Below are 21,742 nucleotides of genomic sequence, written 5' to 3' on the forward strand. Positions count from 1 at the left end.
CAGCGCTATCAAGCAGCAGGGAAGACTTGTTTGCAACGCTCCCTAGCACGTGGACCAGAGCAACGCTCACAGTCTTCGGGCAGATGGACATCCTATCCAGCCTCATCTCTGCAGTGCCAGAGACGACTGCTGTGTGCCGACAAGGTGCATGGTGGAGGCTGTACAGAACATTGACACTGGTCAGACATTGGACAGTGGAGGGGCCGAACTTTTTGCAATGGACACGGGTAAAGGTGACATTGTGAAACCCTACTATGTGTATGTTGTGGCAGGAATGAGGAAAAACACAGGAGACCAAGGCGAGTTTGATGTTTATTCCTCAACTCCAAAAACCAACTGCAGCAGGAACAACCCTGCACCGGCGAGCCCGGGAACGTAAACCACGCCCCCAGCTCACAGTCCTGCTGGGTGAGAGGCATAGCCCCTAGTGTCCGCCACACAGCCCCCCGCCCCCGAACACCCAGAAGGGACTCCTGGAAAGAAAATTAGTGTCTCACTGGAGGCTTAAGCAGCCTGCCATAACGGCTGCGCCGTCCCTCAGCCGAAACAGTAGGTGAAACACAGTCCAAAGCCGGCTGAGAAGCAGAATGCTGAACCCGTGAAGACACTGCCGGGGTCCTGGAAGGAGGACGACCGACGGAGAACCTGGGCCGGAAACACAACTTCGCCTGCCACCCTGTGCGCCGGTTTAAGCCTATCAAGCGTGACACGCTCCCTACGCCCACCCATATCTAGCACAAAACCCTTAGGACCCGTCTCAAGAACCCGAAATGGGCCATCGTATGGGGGTTTGAGGGGCGAGCGGTGAGCACCATGCCGTACAAAAACAAAACGAGCCGACATGAGCTCCGCAGGCACGAACGACCGCGGAAAACAGTGGTGAACGGGGCCTGGAACCCGAGTGCTATCGGACAAAAAAGGATAAACGGCCGGACGGGGTCGAGGAGCGGAACTCCCAGGCAAAAATTCCCCAGGGACGCGGAGCGGCTGACCGAGCACCAGCTCAGCGGGCGACGCGTCGAGGTCCTCCTTAGGAGCCGAACGCAACCCGAGCATAACCCAAGGTAAACGATCCAGCCAGTTACCATCCGAGAGCGCAGCGCAGAGCGCTGCCTTGAGCGACCGGTGAAAACGTTCACACAACCCGTTAGCCTGAGGGTGATACGCGGTAGTGCGGTGTACCCAAGGATCGCGCAAGTGCCGACCAGAGCTCTGACACGAACTGGGGGCCCCTGTCTGAGGTGATATCTGACGGAGTGCCGAAACGGGCGACCCAGGAGGAAAGAAAAGCGCGTGCAACATCCGAGGATGTTGTGGAGGATAGAGGGACAGCCTCTGGCCACCTGGTGGTCCGATCTACCATTGTGAGCAGGTGCGTAAAACCCTGTGAAGAAGGTAGAGGGCCCACCAGGTCCACATGCACGTGGTCGAAACGTCTGGCCGGGATCGGAAACGGTTCGAGGGGCGATTTAGTGTCGTGGTGGACCTTAGCACGCTGGCACGCTACACATGCAGCTGCCCACCCCTTGACGTCCTTGCGGAGGCCAGGCCAGACGAACTTGGAACCGACCAACTTCACCGACGCCCGAACTCCAGGGTGCGAGAGGGAGTGAATCGAATCGAAAACTCGACGGCGCCAGGCCACTGGAACAACGGGGCGGGGACGGCCGGTGGAGACATCGCAGAGGAGGGCAGGACTGCCTTCCTGCATCACAGCGTCTTCTAGCTTGAGACCGGTACGCGTTGACCTAAGGGCAAGGACGTCCGGGTCGCTGGGCTGGTCGGCAGCCATAGCGGAGAAATCCACACCGAGGTGCACAGGACACACAAGCACACGCGACAGACAATCAGCAACAGGGTTGGACTTCCCGGCCACATGCTGAATGTCCGTTGTGAACTCGGAGATCGCCACTAGGTGACGCTGTTGACGAGCAGACCACGGCTCAGTCACCTTGGACATGGCAAAAGTCAGCGGCTTATGATCCACATAAGCCGTGAATGGGCGACCCTCCAGCAGGAAGCGGAAATGCCGGGGTGCAAGGTGCAGTGCCAGCAACTCCCGGTCAAAAACGCTGTACTTGCGCTCGCTATCCCGCAGTTTGCGGCTAAAAAATGCGAGTGGCTGCCACGCATTCGCCACACGCTGTTCAACCACAGCCCCCACGGCTATGTCAGACGCATCGGTTGTTAAAGCTATGGACGCCGTGGGTGTGGGATGGGCGAGGAGGGCAGCGTTAGCCAGGGCGCACTTAGCTCCGTCAAAGGCCTGGACCTGTTTGGGAGTCCAGTCGACAGGGTCGTTAGCCTTCTTAAGCCCCAGGGCTTCGTAAAGTGGCTGAAGGAGGTGGGCAGTGCGAGGGAGGAAACGGTTATAGAAATTCACCATGCCCAAGAATTCCTGCAATGCCTTAACAGAGACTGGGCGGGGAAATTCCGCCACCGCTTGCACCTTAGAAGGCAACGGGACCGCGCCTTGTGGCGAAATGCGGTGACCCAAGAAGTCAATCACCGGCAGTCCAAACTAACACTTGGCCGGATTGACTGTCAGGCCGTGTTCGTCCAGACGACGGAAAACCTGTTTCAGGTGCGCCAGGTGCTCTTCAGCTGACGGACTGGCCACTAATATGTCGTCGAGATAAACGAACACGAAAGCAAGGTCACGCAACACCGAGTCCATCAGCCTCTGAAAGGTTTGCGCTGCCCCCTTCAAGCCAAAAGGCATGCGCATGAACTCAAAAAGCCCAAACGGGGTGATCACTGCGGTCTTGGGCACGTCCTCTGCGCGCACGGGAACCTGATGATAGCCGCGCACCAGGTCCACCTTAGAGAAAATAGTGGTACCTGCCAGGCGTATGGAAAAGTCCTGTATGTGTGGGATGGGATAGCGGTCATTGGCGGTGACGTTGTTCAGGCAGCGAAAATCGCCGCAAGGCCGCCACGACCCATCCGCCTTGGGCACCATGTGAAGCGGCGAGGCCCACGGGCTGTTGGAACGCCTCACTATACCCAGACGCTCCATGATGGCGAACTCCTCCTTAGCTATAGCCAATTTTACCGTGTCGAGGTGCCACGCGCGCGCAAAAACTGGCGGTCCCAGAGTGGGAATGAAATGTTCTACCCCGTGTTTAGTAACCGCGGTGGAAAAGGCAGGTGTAGTCACCGATGGAAAATCCGCCAGCAAACGCTGAAAAACATCCCCTAATGCTAAAAAGTTAGCGTGTGTTAACGGCCCGGCTCCCCCTGTCAGTGGCGAAAGACACAGCATCAATTAAACGGCGGTTTGCAACATCAACCAGCAGACTATTAGCACACAGAAAATCCACGCCGGTAATAGGAACAGTAATGGCGGCCACTACAAAGTCACACTCAAAATGGCGCCCGTTGAAGCAAACAGTCACCAACCTTGTGCCAAATGTCGCAATGGACGAACCGTTAGCTGCACTTAACTGTGGGCCGCCGCCTTCGGCCGACCTGTCTGTCTTAGCAGGAGGAAGTAGGCTCTTTTGCGAGCCTGAGTCCACCAGAAACCGTCTTCCTGACATCGTGTCCTTAATGAAGAGCAGCTCACTACGTCCGCCAGCGCCCACAGCTGCTACTGAGCGCTGGCCCTGGAGTCTCCCGGTGCCTCAAACGTGCACGGAGGGACGCAGCGCCTCGCTTTGCCGCCGAACCGCTGGTGGAAGAAACAGAGGCCTCTCCCGCGCCGTCGCCGGGCAGTCATTTCAGCCACCACGGCCGGGTCCGCGTCCTCCGACGTCGGCTGCAGAGGCACCGATGCCACACTCTGCACAGAGAACCGTCTGGTAGCCAGCAGGACCCGATCGGCCTCCTCAGCCAAACCTCGGCAGTCACCAGCGGCCAGACACGGGGAGTTAGCCAAAGCCGCGCGCACAGGAGACGGGAGCTGGCGCAGGAAAACGTGCGGGAAAAGGAACCCACCTTCGTCTGAGCCTAGCAGCGACAGCATATTGTCCATGAGATCCACAGCTGTCCCGTCGCCCAAACCGGTTAGGGAAAGGATTCTATCTGCCCTCTCTGCGGCAGATAGGCTGTATCTCCAGAGCAGAAGATGTTTGAGGGCGACGTATTTATCGTGTTGCGGAGGGGCGTGCAACAGCTGCATGGCCCGGCGTGTGGACTGCTGGTCCAGCGCAGCGACGCCCAAATAGTATCTGGAGTCGTCCGCGGAGATTCCACGCAGGTGGAACAGCGCCTCGACATGCTGGAACCACGAGGCCGGGTCGCTCTGCCAGAACTCTGGGAGTTTCACAGCCGCGGCGAGAACGGCCGGCTGTGAGAGTTGGGGCGGCGTGGCCGAAGTGGATTCACACTCCTCTTCTGCTCCAAACATGTTCAATTCGGGGTCACCAATGTGGCAGGAATGAGGAAAAACACAGGAGACCAAGGCGAGTTTGATGTTTATTCCACAACTCCAAAAACCAACTGCAGCAGGAACAACCCTGCACCGGCGAGCCCGGGAACGTAAACCACGCCCCCAGCTCACAGTCCTGCTGGGTGAGAGGCATAGCCCCTAGTGTCCGCCACAATGTCAGTGTAAATGGTACAAGGGTGAAAATGGAGGTAGACACTGGCGCAGCCGTGTCAGTGATATTTGAAACTTTTCTAAACGCAGGTTTAAAGATGTGAAACTTAGTCCTGCAAATTGTGTGCTGAAAACCTACAGTGAGGAATCATTGCCATTGATAGGAAAATTCACAGCAAAGGTGAAATGCAAGGAACGCTCAGAAAAGCTAGAACTACTAGTCGTGAAAGGAAGAGGTCCTGCATTAATGGGCAGAGACTGGATAAGTCAATTAAAGCTAGACTGGTCAAGAGTCAACAGAGTGGCTCCTGATACAGTGGATGATGTGTGTGCCAGACATGCATCAGTGTTCAAACCTGAGCTAGGCAAGTTAAAAGGTATTGAAGCCAGACTACATGTAGTTCTTGATGCTGTGCCCAAGTTCTGTAAGCCTAGAAACCTGCCTTATGCATTAAGAGAAGCCGTAGAGAGAGAACTGGCAAAATTGGAAGCTGAAGGTGTCATCTCACCCATTAATTACAGTGAGTGGGCAGCTCCAATAGTTTGTGTACCTAAAAAGGATGATAGTGTGAGAATATGTGGAGACTACAAGGTCACCATCAATCCATGGTTGAATGTGGAACGGTATCCACTACCCAAAACCCAAGATTTATTTGCTAAATTAGCAGGAGGTCAGCAGTTTACCAAATTAGACTTGTCGCAGGCTTATCAGCAAGTTCTGTTAGAGGACAATTCAAGACATTACCTAACTATCAATACACACAGAGGGTTGTATCACTACAATAGGTTACCCTACGGTGTTGCTAGCGCCCCTGCTATTTTTCAAAAGATTATGGATCAGGTTCTTCAGGGCATGGAAGGGGTCATCTGTTATTTAGATGACATCTTAATTACTAGAAAAGATACAGAAAGGCACCTGACTAACTTGGAAGAGGTCCATAGCAGACTTGAAACTTACTATCTCAGGGTTAAAAGAGAGAAGTGTGCATTCATGCAGAACAGCGTTTCATACTTAGGGCATGTCACTGATGCCATGGGCATACATCCAATGAAGGAAAAGACAGATGCTATTCAGAGGGCCCCAGTTCCGAAAAATGTAACTGAACTCAGGTCATTCTTAGCTCTGTTAAACTACTATGGGAAGTTTATCCCTAATCTATCTACTCTGATTCAGCCATTGACAGCATTGCTGCATAAAGATGCAACCTGGGAATGGTCAGAGAAATGTCAAAGTGCATTTGATAGTGCAAAGAAGTCTCTTCAGTCAGATAAATTGTTAGTACATTTTGATGCAGAGTTACATATCATACTAGCATGTGATGCTTCTTATGGAGTTGGTGCTGTAATCAGCCACAAAATTAAAGATGAAAGTGAGAGACCTATCGCATTTGCATCCAGAATGTTAACTAAAACAGAACAGAATTACTCTCAACTGGAAAAAGAGGCACTGGGTCTTGTGTTTGGAGTTATGAAATTCCATGAGTATCTTTATGGAAGGAAATTCTTGTTATTGACAGACCACAAGCCACTGTTGAAAATTCTGGGGCCTAAAACAGGTGTGCCAACACTGGCCGCCGCTAGATTACAAAGGTGGGCTCTAATTTTGGCAGTGTATATATATGAAATCCAGTACAAGAATTCAGAGCAGCATAGCAATGCTGATGCTTTATCAAGATTACCTGTGAAGCCTGATGTAGATGTGGTGTCAAACCCAATTTACAGAGTGTCTTACCTGGAAGACTTACCTCTTACTGCTAGAGAAATAGCCAAAGAAACAGACAGAGATCCTGTGTTAAGAGTGGTTAAACAGTTGGTGTTAACTGGGTGGCCTAAACATGTACAGGATGAGTCACTGAAGCCTTATTTTCAGAGAAAATTAGAGCTTAGCATTGAGGATGATTGTTTATTATGGGGTTACCATGTGGTAGTGCCTGATAAACTAAGAGACAGGCTATTGTCTGAATTACATGAGCACCACTGGGGAATAGTTAAAATGAAGTCCCTCGCCAGAAGTTTATTCTGGTGGCCTACATTAGATGACAGTATTGAATGTGAAGTGAATCAGTGTACTATTTGTCAGCAGCAGCGTAGTATGCCCGCTACCGCACCGATACATACATGGAAATGGTCTTCGAGTCCATGGGAAAGAGTACATCTTGATTTTGCTGAGGACTACAAGCAGATGTTTTTAGTAGTGATGGATGCCTATGCTAGATGGCCAGATATAGTTCCCATGACCACTACTACTTCATCTAAGACAATTGAAGCAATGAGACATTTATTTGCAGCTTATGGGTTGCCTAAAGAGGTTGTAACTGATAACGGACCTCAGTTCGTATCGCAAGAGTTTTGAGTCATTTTTGACTAAAAATGGAGTAAAACACATCAAGTCACCTGCAAACCATCCTGCAAGTAATGGTTTAGCTGAAAGATTGGTCCAAAATCTTAAGAAATCCCTTGCAAAGAATAGAGCCATTGGTGGTATTATGCTTGAGCACTGTGTAGCAAATTTTCTGATTGGGTACAGAAACACACCCCATACTAAGACAGGAAAGACCCCAGCTGAGCTATTTCTGAGAAGACAGGTGCGAACCAGGTTGTGTCTTATCAAACCAGAGTTCTCTCAGAGAATGCAGGCCGAGTCTGAACCAAATCTTCCCCGTGTTAGGTCTTTTAAGGTTGGTCAACACGTGTTGGTAAAAAAATTACAGGGGAGGGGAGAAATTGTTGAATTGAGTTGTAAGTGAAGTGTTGGGTCCTGTTACATATAGTGTTGAAGTAAATGGAAATTGTGTGAAAAGACATGTGAACCAGATGTTGGGTGTCAAGGGAAATCCAAGTCAGACTCAAATGGACTCTTGTGATAGAGCTTCTCGGGAGATTGATGATTTCAATGCAGACACTGATGTGTCAGAACATCCTGAACCACGGCTTGTGGAAGAACGACCTGTAGAACCACCACCGCCAGTTGTGGAAAGGAACACTCGTCCTGTGAGAGACAGACGTCCTCCTGATAGACAACTTGTGACTGACATGCAGATTGGTTATTGAAAAAAAAAATCTGTAATGTATGGTTACTGTTGAAGAAATACTGTACATGGTTATGAGCTTAAGAGCAAAAAGGATATGTTAGAATCCTAGAAAAAAATGAAGTTTGAATTTACAGGGGAGGAGCTGTGGTGTTCCCAACACAGAATATTAACCAGTGTGGTTTTATTAGTTTTGAATATACGCAGATCAATGTGATTGGTACTGAATAAGGTGGAGGTCATCTATTGGTTGTTCCTGAATAGTATATAAGGCAGAATCGCCACCAGGGCGTTCTCTTGGTATTCCGCTCTACTCTGGATAGCTAGGTTTTTACAGTGTAATAATAAATATACTGTCATAAGTCTGCCGTGTGCACTTTCCAGTTATCTGCTTAAACAGCTTAGAACATTATTAGTGTTTCATAAATGACAAAATTAAAAACTAACACATAGTGCTTGCATAAGTATTCAACCCCTTGTTCTCTGAAAGCTCCAAATTTACACAAATGACAAATTATTCCTAAAACAAACTCTGGTTAACACAATTGGACATAATTAGTGTGCACCTGTAAGATATTAAAATAATGGTCTTGTTTATGGGCATAAAAAGCACTCTGTAAAGTTCATTAGCCGTGCATGAACATCATCAGAAAATGAAGACAAAGCAGCATACTACTGAAGTAAGAGACAAATTGATTAAAATGCAGAAGGCGGGAAAGGGATACAAAACAATATTTAAGTGTTAGGATGTCCCACGGAACACTGTTGGATCCATTGTCAGAAAGTTGAAGCTGTATCACACCACCCAGATGCTTTGTAGGACAGGCCGTCCCTCAAAGCCAAGTGTCCGCATCTCAACCCTATTGAAAATCTGTGGCACAGATGGAAAATGGCAGTCCAGAGGCGCCACCCCACCAAGCTGCAAGACCTGTACAAATTCTGCCAAGAAGAATGGGCAAAAATTACTCCAGAAGAATGTGCAAAGCTTGTACATACTTATCCCAAAAGAATCATGGCTGTTATTGCAGCAAAAGGGTACTCTACAAAATATTGATATGTGGGGGTTGAGTACTTATGCAAGCACAATATTTTAGTTTTTAATTTATTTACAAAAATTCAGCAAAACATAATTTATTTTGGCTTTGGGAACATGCTGTTAGAGCTTATGGGTTCACACAAATAACATTGTTCAGGAGTATCTTTTATAATCCAGAAATTAGTGATGACTGTCAAGGGGGTTGAATACTTTTGCAAGGCACTGTATCTTTCCCCCATTTTTCATAGTCATGTCCTCATAGCGAATAATCAACATGTGCTTATTTCAGTTTTTGTACCTAGCTGGTCTTTGGTCTTGAGTGGTCCTTTGAGATTGGCGTAGGGCTGGCCCATTCTCTTTCCTGGTCTCTGACCTCATCTGGGCATGCTGTGGGATCTGGCTGCCATCTTCCTGTCAAGACCGCTCTACTACTGAAAGGCTTGTTATGTCCCCCCCCCCCCCCCCCCCGCTGGGCTGGAGAGGTTGTGGAAGTAGTCCCCTGGAGAGGCTTGCACCTCAAACAGGAATGGAACCCCACACCAGAACTGGCTGCCTCTCTTCCAGCCTATCTGTCCATCATGTATTTATGCATGCTCAATAATCCAGGTAAGATTAGACCCTTATGAGCCCCTGAAATGAGATCCAGGCAGTGGTTACAAGAAAAAGGTGATCGATTGTCTGAAGCTGTTAGAACAGGGCAATGCTATTGACAGAATTTTGTACCATAGATTATACCCAGTGGAAGCTACAGCTGGTTTGTATGGTTTACCTAAGATACGTATATAAACAGGATGTGCCATTATGGCCTAATGTTTGTATGATTAACTCAGTGACCTATAACATCTCTAAGTTCCTGGTAGCTATTCTTAACCCGCTGGTAGGTAGTAATGAATATCACATTCAGAACTCTATGGATTTTGTGGATAAGGTGAGGGACATCATTATGGAGAGGGATGAAACAATGGTCTTGTTTGATGACGTCTCATCATGTGCATTCATGTTGATGAAGCAGTGGAGGTAGTCCATCTGAAATTATAAAACAACCCCATGCTTAGCCACCCTTCACACTGACCAAGTGTGTCTGCTCCTGAAGCGGTGTCTTCAGTCCACATACTTCACATACAGGGGGCAGGACTATAGGGAGAGGCATGGGTGTGCTCTGGGTTCCCAGTCTCACCTGTAGTGGCCAACTTGTATATGGAGGAAGTGGAAAAGAGGCTCTGCTGTCCTATCCAGGGACACCACCTAGCCATTGGTTCAGAATTTGGGACGACACCCGGGTTAAAATTAAATCTCAGTAGGTACCACATTTCACTGACCACATTAAATCTGTGGACAACCACATCAAGTTCACCAGGGAGGATATGAAAAATGACAGGTTAGTTTTCTTAGACTGTGAAATTGCAATTGGTGATGAGGGACATTTGATTGTTGATGTTTACTGTAAACCAACACATACTGATCAGTACTTAAGATTTGACTCTCATCATCCACTGGAGCACAAACTAGGAGTCATTCAGGACGCTGTACCACCGAGCTGACAACGTCCCCACGGACACAGCTGTCGGGGAAGGGGAGAAATCCCACATTAAACAGGCCCTGGTTAAGTGTGGTTATCTTAACTGGGAGTTTGTCAAAGCCAGGAAAACACCCAAACAGTGCACCAGCCAATCGGATAGAGAAGGACGTAAACCAGTGGTGATTCCATGAGTGGTGGGAGTGTCAGAACAGTTGAGATGTGTATTTTCCAAACATTGCATCTCAGTTGCTTTAAACCCCAAAACACTCTGCACCAGAAATTGATCCACCCCAAGGATCAGGTCCCCTGGCGCAAACAGAGCAATATAGTGTATGCCATTAAGTGCCAGGAGGATTGCAGTGACTTGTACCTCAGGGAAACCAAACAAACGCTGGCAACGAGGATGGCACAACACAGGAGAGCTAACACGCCAGACCACAACTCCACAGTCTCTACACCCATCTACAGGCCAGTGGCCACTCTTTCAAGGATGAGGATGTGCACATCCTTGATAGGGAGGAACGCTGGTTTGAAAGGGAAGTCAAAGAGGCCATCTATGTGAAGAGGGAACAACCGGGGGGGCTAAGAATACATCTGTCCCCATCAAACAAAGCTGTGATTGTAACCATTCCCAAATCTTCTGTGAATAGTACACATGGCCATTAAAACTCTAGTTAATGCTCATGGCAATTTGCATATGAAAGTGATCGTTGTTTATAACTGTATTGTTTATAAGGGTGGGGATACCTGCAGACAGCTGAGACTGCAGTTAAGAGGTCCCTTACACGAGTGATGAAACGTTTCTCTCTCAATAAACATTGTTACCAGATGAACTGATTCAACTTTCTGTGATTATATGTCCTAAAGGTTTGCTGATCTATATAGTTAACTGGATAAGGGTGCATTAAATAACTGGATAAGGGTACATTAAATTCTGATGCAGAACCTTCTCTGATCCTTGCTGTTTCTGGCTTCACTGTAAAGTCTGGCTAGTCTGGGTTAGGTTGCTTCACAATAAGATATGGGTCACTCTCCCAAACATCTGACTGCTTACCTCCACTCTTTGCCCCTTTTTGCCGCAGGGATGCCTCGTTGCGCTGCAGGGATGTGGTCTCATTCGACCAGTGACCTGCCCCCTTGTCACGCAGCTAGACAGCATCGACTCTGACTGACACTGAGTCGCCATGCAGTTCAGTCCATATCGATGCAAATTCGGACCACAGAGACGTTGCCAAAGAGTCCGTTTTAGCATCCATGGAAGCACAAATGTCCTCTTTCAGTGACGCGAACTCAGATGTTATATCAGCTCGCAGTGACTCAAAAGCACTGAGAACAGCACTGTCCGAGGCAGTCCATTCATTTGTTCGGTGTTGGTCATCGTGTTAGCACTCTTAACACGTGTAGTAGACATAGAGTGTAGTTATAATGTAGTACTCAAAAAGACATAGTACTAAAGAAAATATACTGCCAGATTTTGTTCCCAACTGAACAAAGTGGGCGATGTAGATGCAAAAGCACCATTATTGTATTGAATTATTAAACAATTGACAGGGAGCTCTAAAATCTCATCACACCACCGGAAGTCCACCGGCACTCTTAGTGTCAGTCTTTTTTAGATGTGTCTTCCAGTATTACTGCGTATTCTCTCCCTCTTTCTTTCTGACTTTTTCTATTCTGTCTTTCCCTCTCTTTCTATCTAGTAAAGAACTGACAGTTGATGCCAGGGAGCTAAAGGGGGAGCTCTACTGTCTGCCCTGCCATGACAAGATGGGTGTCCCAATCTGTGGGGCCTGCCGGAGACCCATAGAGGGCCGTGTGGTCAATGCCATGGGCAAACAGTGGCATGTGGAGGTTTGATTTCATAAATCTTTTCATTTCCTTTTGATTTCCTGTTTACAAAGTTACATTATCCAATTCTGGAGTTACATTATGGTGACTGATCTTATGTTGTAGTTTGTTACAATTTTGGAGTTACATTATGGTGACTGAAACTCGTGTTGTAGTTTGTTACAATTTTAGAGTTGCATTCTGGTGACTGATACTTGTGTTGTTGTAGTTTGTTACTAGTTTTCCCAAATTTACTAGAACACTTTTACTATTGGTTTTCTACCTATTTCTACCTATTGAACCCTTTTTTATTTGCACTTGAAGGCATAATTTGCCTTTTTTCTGACTTGTGGCAATGTATATCTACTTTATACTTTGATTCTCTTATTTCCTGCCTCTTGATTCTCTAAGGTGCACTTACACTAAATGGACTTTGTTGACATTCACTCTTGGCTATGATATGGTTACTGTATAGCGCGCGATAATGCCGTTGGTAACATTTGAAATTATCTGTCGAATACTGAATCTACTGTGAGCTGCTTGGGATCAAAGTGTCTGCTTAATGAGTAAATATGAATGTGTAAATAAGCAAAGATGTTGAAACTTGTGGTTATTGATTGATTGGAATGCCAATTTCTTTCTTCTTTTTTGGGGGATTTTTTTCCGCTTTTTTCTCCCCAATAGTACTTGGTCAATTACCCCAGTCTTCCAAGCCATCCAGGTCGCTGCTCCACCCCCTCTGCCAATCCAGGGAGGGCTGCAGACTACCACGTCTCCTCCGATACATGTAGAGTTGCCAGCTGCTTCTTTTCACCCGACAGTGAGGAGTTTAACCAGGGAGACGTAGTGCGTGGGAGGATCACACTATTCCTCCCAGTTCCCCCTCCCCCGCAAACAGACGTCCTGACAGACCAGAGGAGGTGCTAGCGCAGCGACCAGGACACATACCGGTTCGAATCCCCGTGTTACTTCCGGCTTGGTCAGGCGTCCCTACAGACACAATTGGCCGTGTCTGTGGGTGTGAAGCGGATGTGGGTATGTGTCCTGGTCGCTGCACTAGCGCCTCCTCTGGTTGGTCAGGGCACCTGTTCAGGGGGGAGGGGGAACTGGGGAGAATAGCGGGATCCTCCCATGCGCTACGCCCCCCTGGTGAAACTCTTCACTGTCAGGTGGAAAGAAGCAGCTGGCGACTCCATGTGTATTGGAGGAGGCATATGGTAGTCTGCAGCCCTCCTTGGAAGAGTGGGGTAATTGGCCAAGTACAATTGGGCAGAGCAAGGGGAGAAAATCCAAAACACATGTTAAAAAAAAGAAAGAAATGTGAGACAATGGGTGTAAGCACACCCATGATTTGATTAGGTGTAAATCAGATACACCATGCAAAATAATCTATGGCTGCTGATCTTGGTTATTCATCTTTGGCATGATTTTTGGAAAATTGCACTATTAATTTTGCACCATTTTCTGAGTTTGGTATTGACAGCATTCACACCAAAAACAAAAACCTCAGTTAACTTGGAAACCAACCAAGACCCACCTTTTCGGGTGGCCTTGGTGCATTTGTTTAGTCCACACCCGAGTTCAAATGACATTGTTTTCGCCACCCCAAATGCACTGGACTAACTAGGACAATGCAACAGAGTTCATTTTAACTGCACCAAACGTGTTAGGCGTGAGCACAGCTTTAACGCCTACATCAGAAAGTACTGAACATGGTTGTGGACGTTGATGGCTTTGCTAACTGCTCTTGCTGGTCTGTGGATGTTTTGCAGCATTTTGTGTGCACAAAGTGTGAGAAACCCTTTCTTGGACACCGTCATTATGAGCGCAAGGGCCTGGCATACTGTGAGACCCACTACAACCAGGTAACCCGCATTTCCTGAGAGATGGACCCTCTGAACATCAAGTTATGTAGCAGTTAAAATGGCATAAAAAATTAAAACAAGGTAAATCATGTCAGAATGTTTACCACTTTTTTTTTAATTATAACCTATAAATATAAAGTGAAAAACAATCAGAGACATTTGAGACTTTTTACAAAAAGACAGAAAACTTACAAGAGCCTGGTTGCAAAACGTGTGCACAGCCTTTTATATTTGGGGTTGTGGCTGTGTTCAGAATTAACCAATCACATTCAAACTCATGCTGAATAGTATTTAGTATACACCTGCCATCAAATAAAGTGACTCTGATTAACTCCAAATAAAGTTCAGCTGTTCCTGTAGGATTTTCCCGACATCTTGGTTGCGTTCAACTGCAAAAGCCATGGTTCACAAAGCATGAACAGGATCTCATTGTTGAATGGTATCCATCAGCAGAGGGCTCAAAGATATTTTCCAAGGCATTAGGTATACCATGGAACACAGTGAAGACAATCACCAACAAGTGGAGAAAATATGGCAAAACAGTGACTCTGCCAAGAATGGGACATCCCTCCAAAATTGAAGATACTTTATTGTCACTGTACATACATAGCAGGAAATTCATTCTCTGCACTTAACCTATCCTCTACACACACTAGGAGCAGTGAGCAACCATGTACACTAGGAGCAGTGGGCAACCATGTACACTAGGAGCTTGTACACTAGGAGCAGTAAGCAACCATGTACACTAGCTTGTACACTAGGAGCAGTAGGCAACCATGTACACTAGGAGCTTGTATACTAGGAGCAGTAGGCAACCATGTACACTAGGAGCTTGTACACTAGGAGCGGTGGCCAACCATGTACACTAGGAGCAGTGGACAACTGCAATGCAGTGCCCGGGGACCAACTCCAGATCTTTGTCATCACGCTGGTCAGGGGTGTAGGCAGGAGTAACTTAACTTGTATGCCTTTGATAGTGGGAAGAAATCCTTACAGACATGGGGAGAACAGGCAAACTCCACACAGAAAAGACCTGGGACTCGAACCCAGGACCTTCTTGCTGTAAGGCAACAGTGCTAACCACTGGGCCACTGTGCTGCCCGATATAGTATGCCTATATATTGATGAGAAGACAAAGAGAAAATTGGTCAGGTAAGCTTCCAAGAGGCCTATAGCAACATTAAAAGGGCTGCAGGAATTTCTGGCAAGTACTGGTTGCCCCCTACATGTGAAAATAATCTCCTGTGGGAGTGCAGGAATGAGGAGACGGAGAGATCGAGTCAAGTTAATTCCGTTTACTCACCACACAAAACAACACTGATAGAGCACAATCTCTCGTGGCAACCAGCTAACCGCTAGGCTGCTGCAAACATGGTTCCCCCGGAAACCCTAAGCCGTGCCTACGTCAGCACTCTGAATGTCCGCCTTAAACGAGCAGCAGCCCCTGGTGAATCTACCCTCATTTGTGTATCACCACACAGGCCCCCCCAGAATTCACCATCACGAAAAAATGCAACACAACAGTACTCAGCGAAACACAAAAAGCCAACAGGCGAACAGTCCTCAGTGAAACAGTCAACGTCTCGGGGGGCAGACCAGGCGGCAACAACGGCTGCGCTGAATGGGTATGGGGGCGGGGGCAGGGGACAGAGCCAGAGCCCTGGCAGGGGCCGAGTCTGGACCAAGGGCCTGAGAAGGGGGGCGTCCACGCCATGAGGGCAGGGCCAGTTCGACCGACCTACTCAGGTCCAAATGGGCAGGCTTGAGACGGTCCACTGAGACCCGCTCCAGCTTGCCCCCCATGTCCACCACAAAGTTCTTAGGCCCCGCTTCCAGGACGCAGAAGGGCCCGTCGTAGGGGGGCTGCAGGGGGGTACGGTGGCTGTCGTGGCGGATGAAGACGTACCTGGCCGACAGCAGATCCTTGGGGACGTAGGACTGAGGGAGGCAGTAGTGAGATGTAGGGATCAAAGTGAAAGCGTTGGCACTGTCCCGGGCCACAGCCCGATGAGAAGCTGCTGACCAGGGGGCCACAGTGTCAGGGAGAAACTCACCCGGGACATGCAGCAGCTGGCCGTAAACCAGCTCGGCAGACGAGGACTGGAGATCTTCCTTGGGGGCAGAGCGAAGGCCGAGCATGACCCACGGGAGGCGATCAACCCAGTTGCTGTCCTTGAGGCTGGCACGAAGAGCGGCCTTCATAGACCGATGAAACCGCTCACAAAGTCCGTTGCCCTGCGGGTTGTATGCTGTGGTGCGGTGGAGCTTCACCCCCAGCCCCGCCGTGACTGCAGTCCAGAGCTCTGACGTGAACTGCGGGCCCCTGTCAGAGGTGAGATCAGCCGGCGTGCCAAAACGGGCCACCCAGGACCCAATGAACGCCCGGGCCACCTCAGTAGACATGGTCCATGACAGGGGAACAGCTTCCGGCCACCTGGTGGTCCTGTCCACCATGGTGAGAAGGTGAGTGAACCCGTGGGGGGGGGGGCCCACCAGGTCCACATTCACATGGTCAAAATGCCTCTCGGGCACCAGAAATGGCACCAAGGGGGCTTTGGTATGACGGTGTACTTTGGAATGCTGGTACGCCACGCAGGAGTCAGCCCAGGCCTTGACGTCCTTCCTAAGGCCGAGCCAGACGAACTTGGCACCCACCAGCTTAGTGGACGCCTTCACACCCGGGTGGGAAAGGCCATGGATAACGTCAAAATCACGGCGCCACCAGAAGGTGAGCATCATGGGGCGAGGCTGGCCCGTGGAAACGTCGCAGAGGAGTGTTGCGTTGGCACTGTCAAACACCACATCCTCCAACCGCAGCCCCGTAGCAGCCATCCGATAGGCCTGGATGTCTGCGTCAGCGGCTTGGTCTGCAGCCATGGCAGCGTAATCGAGTCCCAAGTGAACGGATCCTGCCACCGCCCGGGAGAGGCAGTCAGCGACCAAGTTGTCCTTGCCAGCCACGTGCCGGATGTCCGTGGTAAACTCCGAGATGGCAGAGAGCTGACGCTGTTGGCGCCCGGACCACAGCTCGGAGGTCTTGGCCATGGCAAATGTCAGCGGCTTGTGGGTCGACGACGCCAGCGTAGCCTTGGCGTCGTCGAAAGCTTCGTCCATCCCCGGGGACCAGTCTACCCCGCCCTTGGCTTCCTTGCCCCGCAGGGCCTCGTACAGGGGCCGCATGCGGTGAGCTGCGTGGGGAATGAACCTGTTATAAAAGTTCACCATGCCCAAGAACTCCTGCAGAGACTTCACAGTGCGGGGCCGTGGAAAACTGGCGACGGCGTCCACTCTGGCAGGAAGCGGAACGGCTACTTGCAGGGAGATGCGCTGGCCGAGGAAGTCGATGAAGGACAGGCCAAACTGGCACTTGGCTGGGTTGACTATGAGTCCATGCGCACTCAGCCGCTCGAAAAACTGCCGGAGCTGCGTCAGGTGCTCCTCCACGGATGCGCTGGCCATCAGAATGTCATCCAAGTAAACAAACAAGAACGGCATATCCCGTAGCACAGACTCCATCAGCCGCTGGAACGTCTGCGCTGCCCCCTTGAGACCGAAGGGCATCCTCAGGAACTCGAAAAGTCCAAATGGCGTGATGACTGCTGTCTTGGGCACGTCCCGAGGGTGGACCGGTACCTGGTGGTAGCCCCGCACCAAATCTACTTTGGAAAAGATGGTGGCCCCGCCAGGTGGGCGGAGAAGTCCTTTATGTGCGGGACGGGGTACCGGTCAGGGGTTGTGGCGTTGTTCAGGCGACAAAAATCGCCTCAGGGGCGCCAACCGTCGTCAGCCGTAGAAACCATGTGCAGGGGGGAGGCCCACGGGCTGTCCGAGCGGCGCACAATGCCGAGGCGTTCCATGGTGGCAAACTCTTCCTTGGCGATCGCGAGCTTAGCAGAGTCGAGGCGCCGAGCACGTGCGTAGACCGGGGGGCCGTCGGTGGAAATATGGTGCTCCACGCCGTGCTTGGCCACCGCTAACGAGAACGTAGGTGTGGTGAGGTTAGGGAACTCTGCGAGCAGTCATTGATACGTATCTCCGGCGGCGAGCATGTTTGACAGGCCGAGCGTCCCTGCACCTCCCAGTGTGCACGGGTATGTAGCGAAAGAGACAGCATCGATTAAGCGACAGTTCGTAACATCCACCAGCAGCCTGAAGGCGCACAGGAAGTCCGCGCCCAGGAGGGGAACCGACACCGCGGCCATAACGCAGTCCCAGCCGAAACGCCGCCGAAACACCCCTCCGCATACCTGGTGCCGTAGGTACGTATGGGCGTGACGTTCGCAGCATCCGTCGGGGGATCTTGTCCGCCGGCCATGGTGTCCGCGGCCGATGCAGGCAGGATGCTACGCTGAGCGCCCGAATCGACCAGCAGCCGCCGGCCAGATAAGGCGTCCTTGATAAACAACAGCCTGCTGTTCTCGCCGGCGCTCATAGCTGCTATTGAGCGCCGGTCCTGGCGTTTCCATGGACGCTGAAGCTGCATGGCGGGCGACACTGCTTGGCCCTGGCAGCAAACCTGTTGTGGTAATAACACAACCCGCTGTCACGCTGGCGGCGGGCAGCCACCGCAGCCGCGGTGCCCGCTGCGTCCTCCATTGGCGGGGGCGAGGTCTGGGTGGGGAGCATCGCATGAACGAACTGCTGCCGGTTGGCAAGGAAAATCCTGTCCGCTTCCGCACCCAGAGCGCGGTAGTCTTTGGTGGAGGAGAGGAGGGAGCTGGCTAGCACTGTGCGCACAGGCGCTGGGAGCTACCGTAGAAAAATATGTGTGAAAATGAAGGAGGGGTCCGCCGAGCCAAAAACGGCAAACACCTTCTCCAGCAGCTCGGCGGAGCGTGGGTCTCAGCACAAAGGGGGCGGAGCTTCTCGATGAGCCCTTGTGATAGTCATTTTAGAATTCAAAAACTGTCCCGCTATCACAGTGTTGTCCTGACTCAGACGGTACTTTGTCATTAAATGTCTTTTCTGCTTCACGGTGAGCCTCAGACTTTGCATGCTGTTCAATTCGTTCTGGTCCTTTTTTATATGATGAAAAGCCAGCACACGGGTCAGCCCAGCTTTTCCCAGCCTTTTCGTTAGATTTGTTTGCCAAACAGCCAGCAACAGAAACAAAATAGCCTATTTGCTTTAATCGAATAAATCAACCACTGTCGCTCCACGGCGCCCGACCTTCCCAATTGACGCGTATACCAGGCTGGGTTGAAGCGGCGTCTGTCCTTGTCGTATGGAAAAAAGTTATACGTATCCTTAAAACCAGGCTGACAAGGGCCATGTCCGATCAGAGCTCGGATAACTTCGGGGGTGAGAGGGCAGTTCTTGAAAAGGTCCGGGTCCGTCGGATACTCCTCTTGGCATAAAATGTTAGTTCCGAAGTTACCGCCAGCTGACCCGGGTCCGGTGCTGTCAGAGGCGGGTGGATCTCCGGGAGGGGTAACGCTGCCATCGCTGCTACTTGAAGCACTAACGTTACTGTCCTCTGATGCTGGCGGCGGCTCTTCGGGCTGTAACGACAACGTTGGTGTTGTGTTTGGGCGGGCTTGTTGCTGGTCCTCTGGTCTTTGATCAGTGACAGTGCTGCTAATGCTAACGGTACTGCTATTGCTAGCCTCGTCGTCAGTCGTCAGATCCACCCGATCTTCGCGGTTGTCCTGAGAGGTCGCGGCTGACTGAGATGAAAAATAATTTGTAAGAGGACGACACGACGCAATTAGCTTCTTCTTACTTTCTTGCTTCTTGCGTTTGAATGAGTTCGTGTTTTTTCTTCTCCATTTTGAAGTTCCCTCAACTTCATTCATATAACTGTCCAGTTCTGTCAAGTGTAAAAATGCTTACTCACTCCCCCTTCTGGCAGTGTGACGCAGTTATACCTCATGTAACCAGGTTAAAATTAATGTTTTTATTTTATTTTGTTTGAGTATGAAATATCACCAAATCCTGTCTGTGTGCTGTTATTTGTGTTTACTACATTTTATTTTATGTCATCATTTACTTTTATGTATGTTTTCCAACGACCGTCATATACATGTACTGTCGCTTTAAGAGAGAGGTCTTGTGGGTACACGGAAGAGGTAACGCGGGAGAGGCCATTTTTTGTTTTGTGGGAGGAGTCTCAAGCAGCGATCGAGCCGAGCCACGCGTGTTTCTTACCGTAGGACAGTTTTGCTGGTTGAGGAGAACGTAACCTTGAGTATCCCTGTAAGAAGATACTGCAAGCTGTGGGATAAAATACTTGTTTATCCTTTCTTACATCGGAGTCCCGTGGACGGTTTCTCCTTCTAACGCACACGAGTGAAGTCCGGGCAGTGGTTGAACTTCGACCCCCACGTCCTTAAGAAACACCGCTCCCGCTGGAGGACTGGGCGTTTGTCGAAGGGTTTGAAACCAAAATAAATGGCAAGGTGGGCCAAATAGAGTCCTGTGTGTCCCCCCTCCTTCCTTGATCATGATGATGATGATGATGAGAGACTGAGGGCCCCCCACAACACCTGGGGCCCCACCGAAAATAGAACACAACGCAGAGCTAATGATGAGAGTGACGGGCGTGCAGCAGGCTGACCAGCATAGAACAGCATAGGACTGCCCCCGTTACATTGGTGCCGTGACCCTCCTGGATCCTGAGAGTGACATCAGTTGCTCGCCGCGGGAGGCTGCTGTCGTCATCAAGCCCCAGACGTCCTCAGGTATTTCTATAGACTGTACGCTCATGTTACAATGGACTGGAGTTGAGCTGTGTGGACACTGGGCAGTCATAGCTGTGGTTACCATGGACTGGGCTTGTGAACAGGACATTTGTATATACTGAAGGAAGAAAAACACACGAAAAAAAAAGGAAAAAGGTTAATGTTGATGTGATTGAAGGACTCGTGTGAATAGTCTATTGATGTAAACTACTGGATATGTGCATATGTGATTAATCTATTGGTGAATTTGTTGATTGTGTGTGATTGTTTCAATCTCTTAGTGATTTCTAGATTCAATTATTTAAATGAATTGAGCTTTTCACTTTTTTATTTTATTTTTTATTTTATCTGAGTGTTAGAGGTAGGAACATGGCAGAGGGTGGTTCGTACATAGGTGGGGGTAACATTGCTGATCAGGATCTTTTGGATCGCCAGTGTGCTATGGAGAGGGGGTACCAGTTAGATGTGGGTGGGGGTTTACGGCTAGGTGTAGGTAGGAGTTTCGGGCAGCTCGTAGAGGGCGGGGAACCAGACACCAGAGCACCAGGACCTAGAGACCTGACCACATTTGGCACTCCTCAGTTCACCTCCACACGCTACATAGAACGGGCCAGGCCAGGTATCAGCGAAGGGGCTGTGCTAGGTAACAGCGAGCAGCCAGTGGGTGAGTTAGCAATGCTCATTACTCAGTTAGCGGAGAAGATAGGAGAGTCAATCACTGCTAAGCTACAGGAAAAACAAACGCTTAGAAACACACACACAGACAGTGCTAGGTCTGCTGAACAGTGTTCGGAGACAGTGCCTAGTGTTAGAGTAGTAATGCAGACAGACGCTAGGGAGCCTCCTATTTTCAGGGGCGATAGCTCTGATAAGTTTACAGTTCATGAGTGGGAGAGCCTTATGACTTTGTATTTGAGGAAGCGAGCCATTCCAGTTAGTGAGCAGTCACATGAGATTCTAGCTAAGCTTATGGGGAAAGCAAGGGACGTGGTGAGGATAAAGCTGCGCAACACATCCGTCGACCACATAGCGAACCCTCACATTATTTTTGATGTACTGAAGCAACACTTTAGTGACTTCACATACTCGAGCATGCCCCTGGCGGACTTTTACAGTACGCTGCCCAAGCCAGATGAGGACGCTATGGAGTACTGGATTAGGCTTAATAAGACAGTGGAGGTGGCTGACGAATGCTTGAAGCGGCAAGGCCGTAGTATTGAAGAGCCAAGCCACGAGGTAAGCA

At 49.8% G+C, this 21,742-nt stretch overlaps 1 protein-coding gene across 2 annotated transcripts in view; it reads left to right on the plus strand.

The window, feature by feature from the left end:
• Positions 1-21,742, plus strand: part of LOC130120718 (LIM and senescent cell antigen-like-containing domain protein 1) — a 99,905-nt gene that overhangs the window by 65,664 nt on the left and 12,499 nt on the right. For both annotated transcript variants that reach the window (XM_056289418.1, XM_056289419.1), the window contains exons 6-7: positions 11,828-11,978; positions 13,727-13,819. In XM_056289418.1, the coding sequence (XP_056145393.1) occupies positions 11,828-11,978; positions 13,727-13,819 (244 nt within the window). The remainder of the gene's footprint in view (positions 1-11,827; positions 11,979-13,726; positions 13,820-21,742) is intronic.

This window comes from Lampris incognitus, chromosome 11, assembly GCF_029633865.1.
Source record: "Lampris incognitus isolate fLamInc1 chromosome 11, fLamInc1.hap2, whole genome shotgun sequence".
In the NCBI taxonomy this organism is placed as follows: domain Eukaryota; kingdom Metazoa; phylum Chordata; class Actinopteri; order Lampriformes; family Lampridae; genus Lampris; species Lampris incognitus.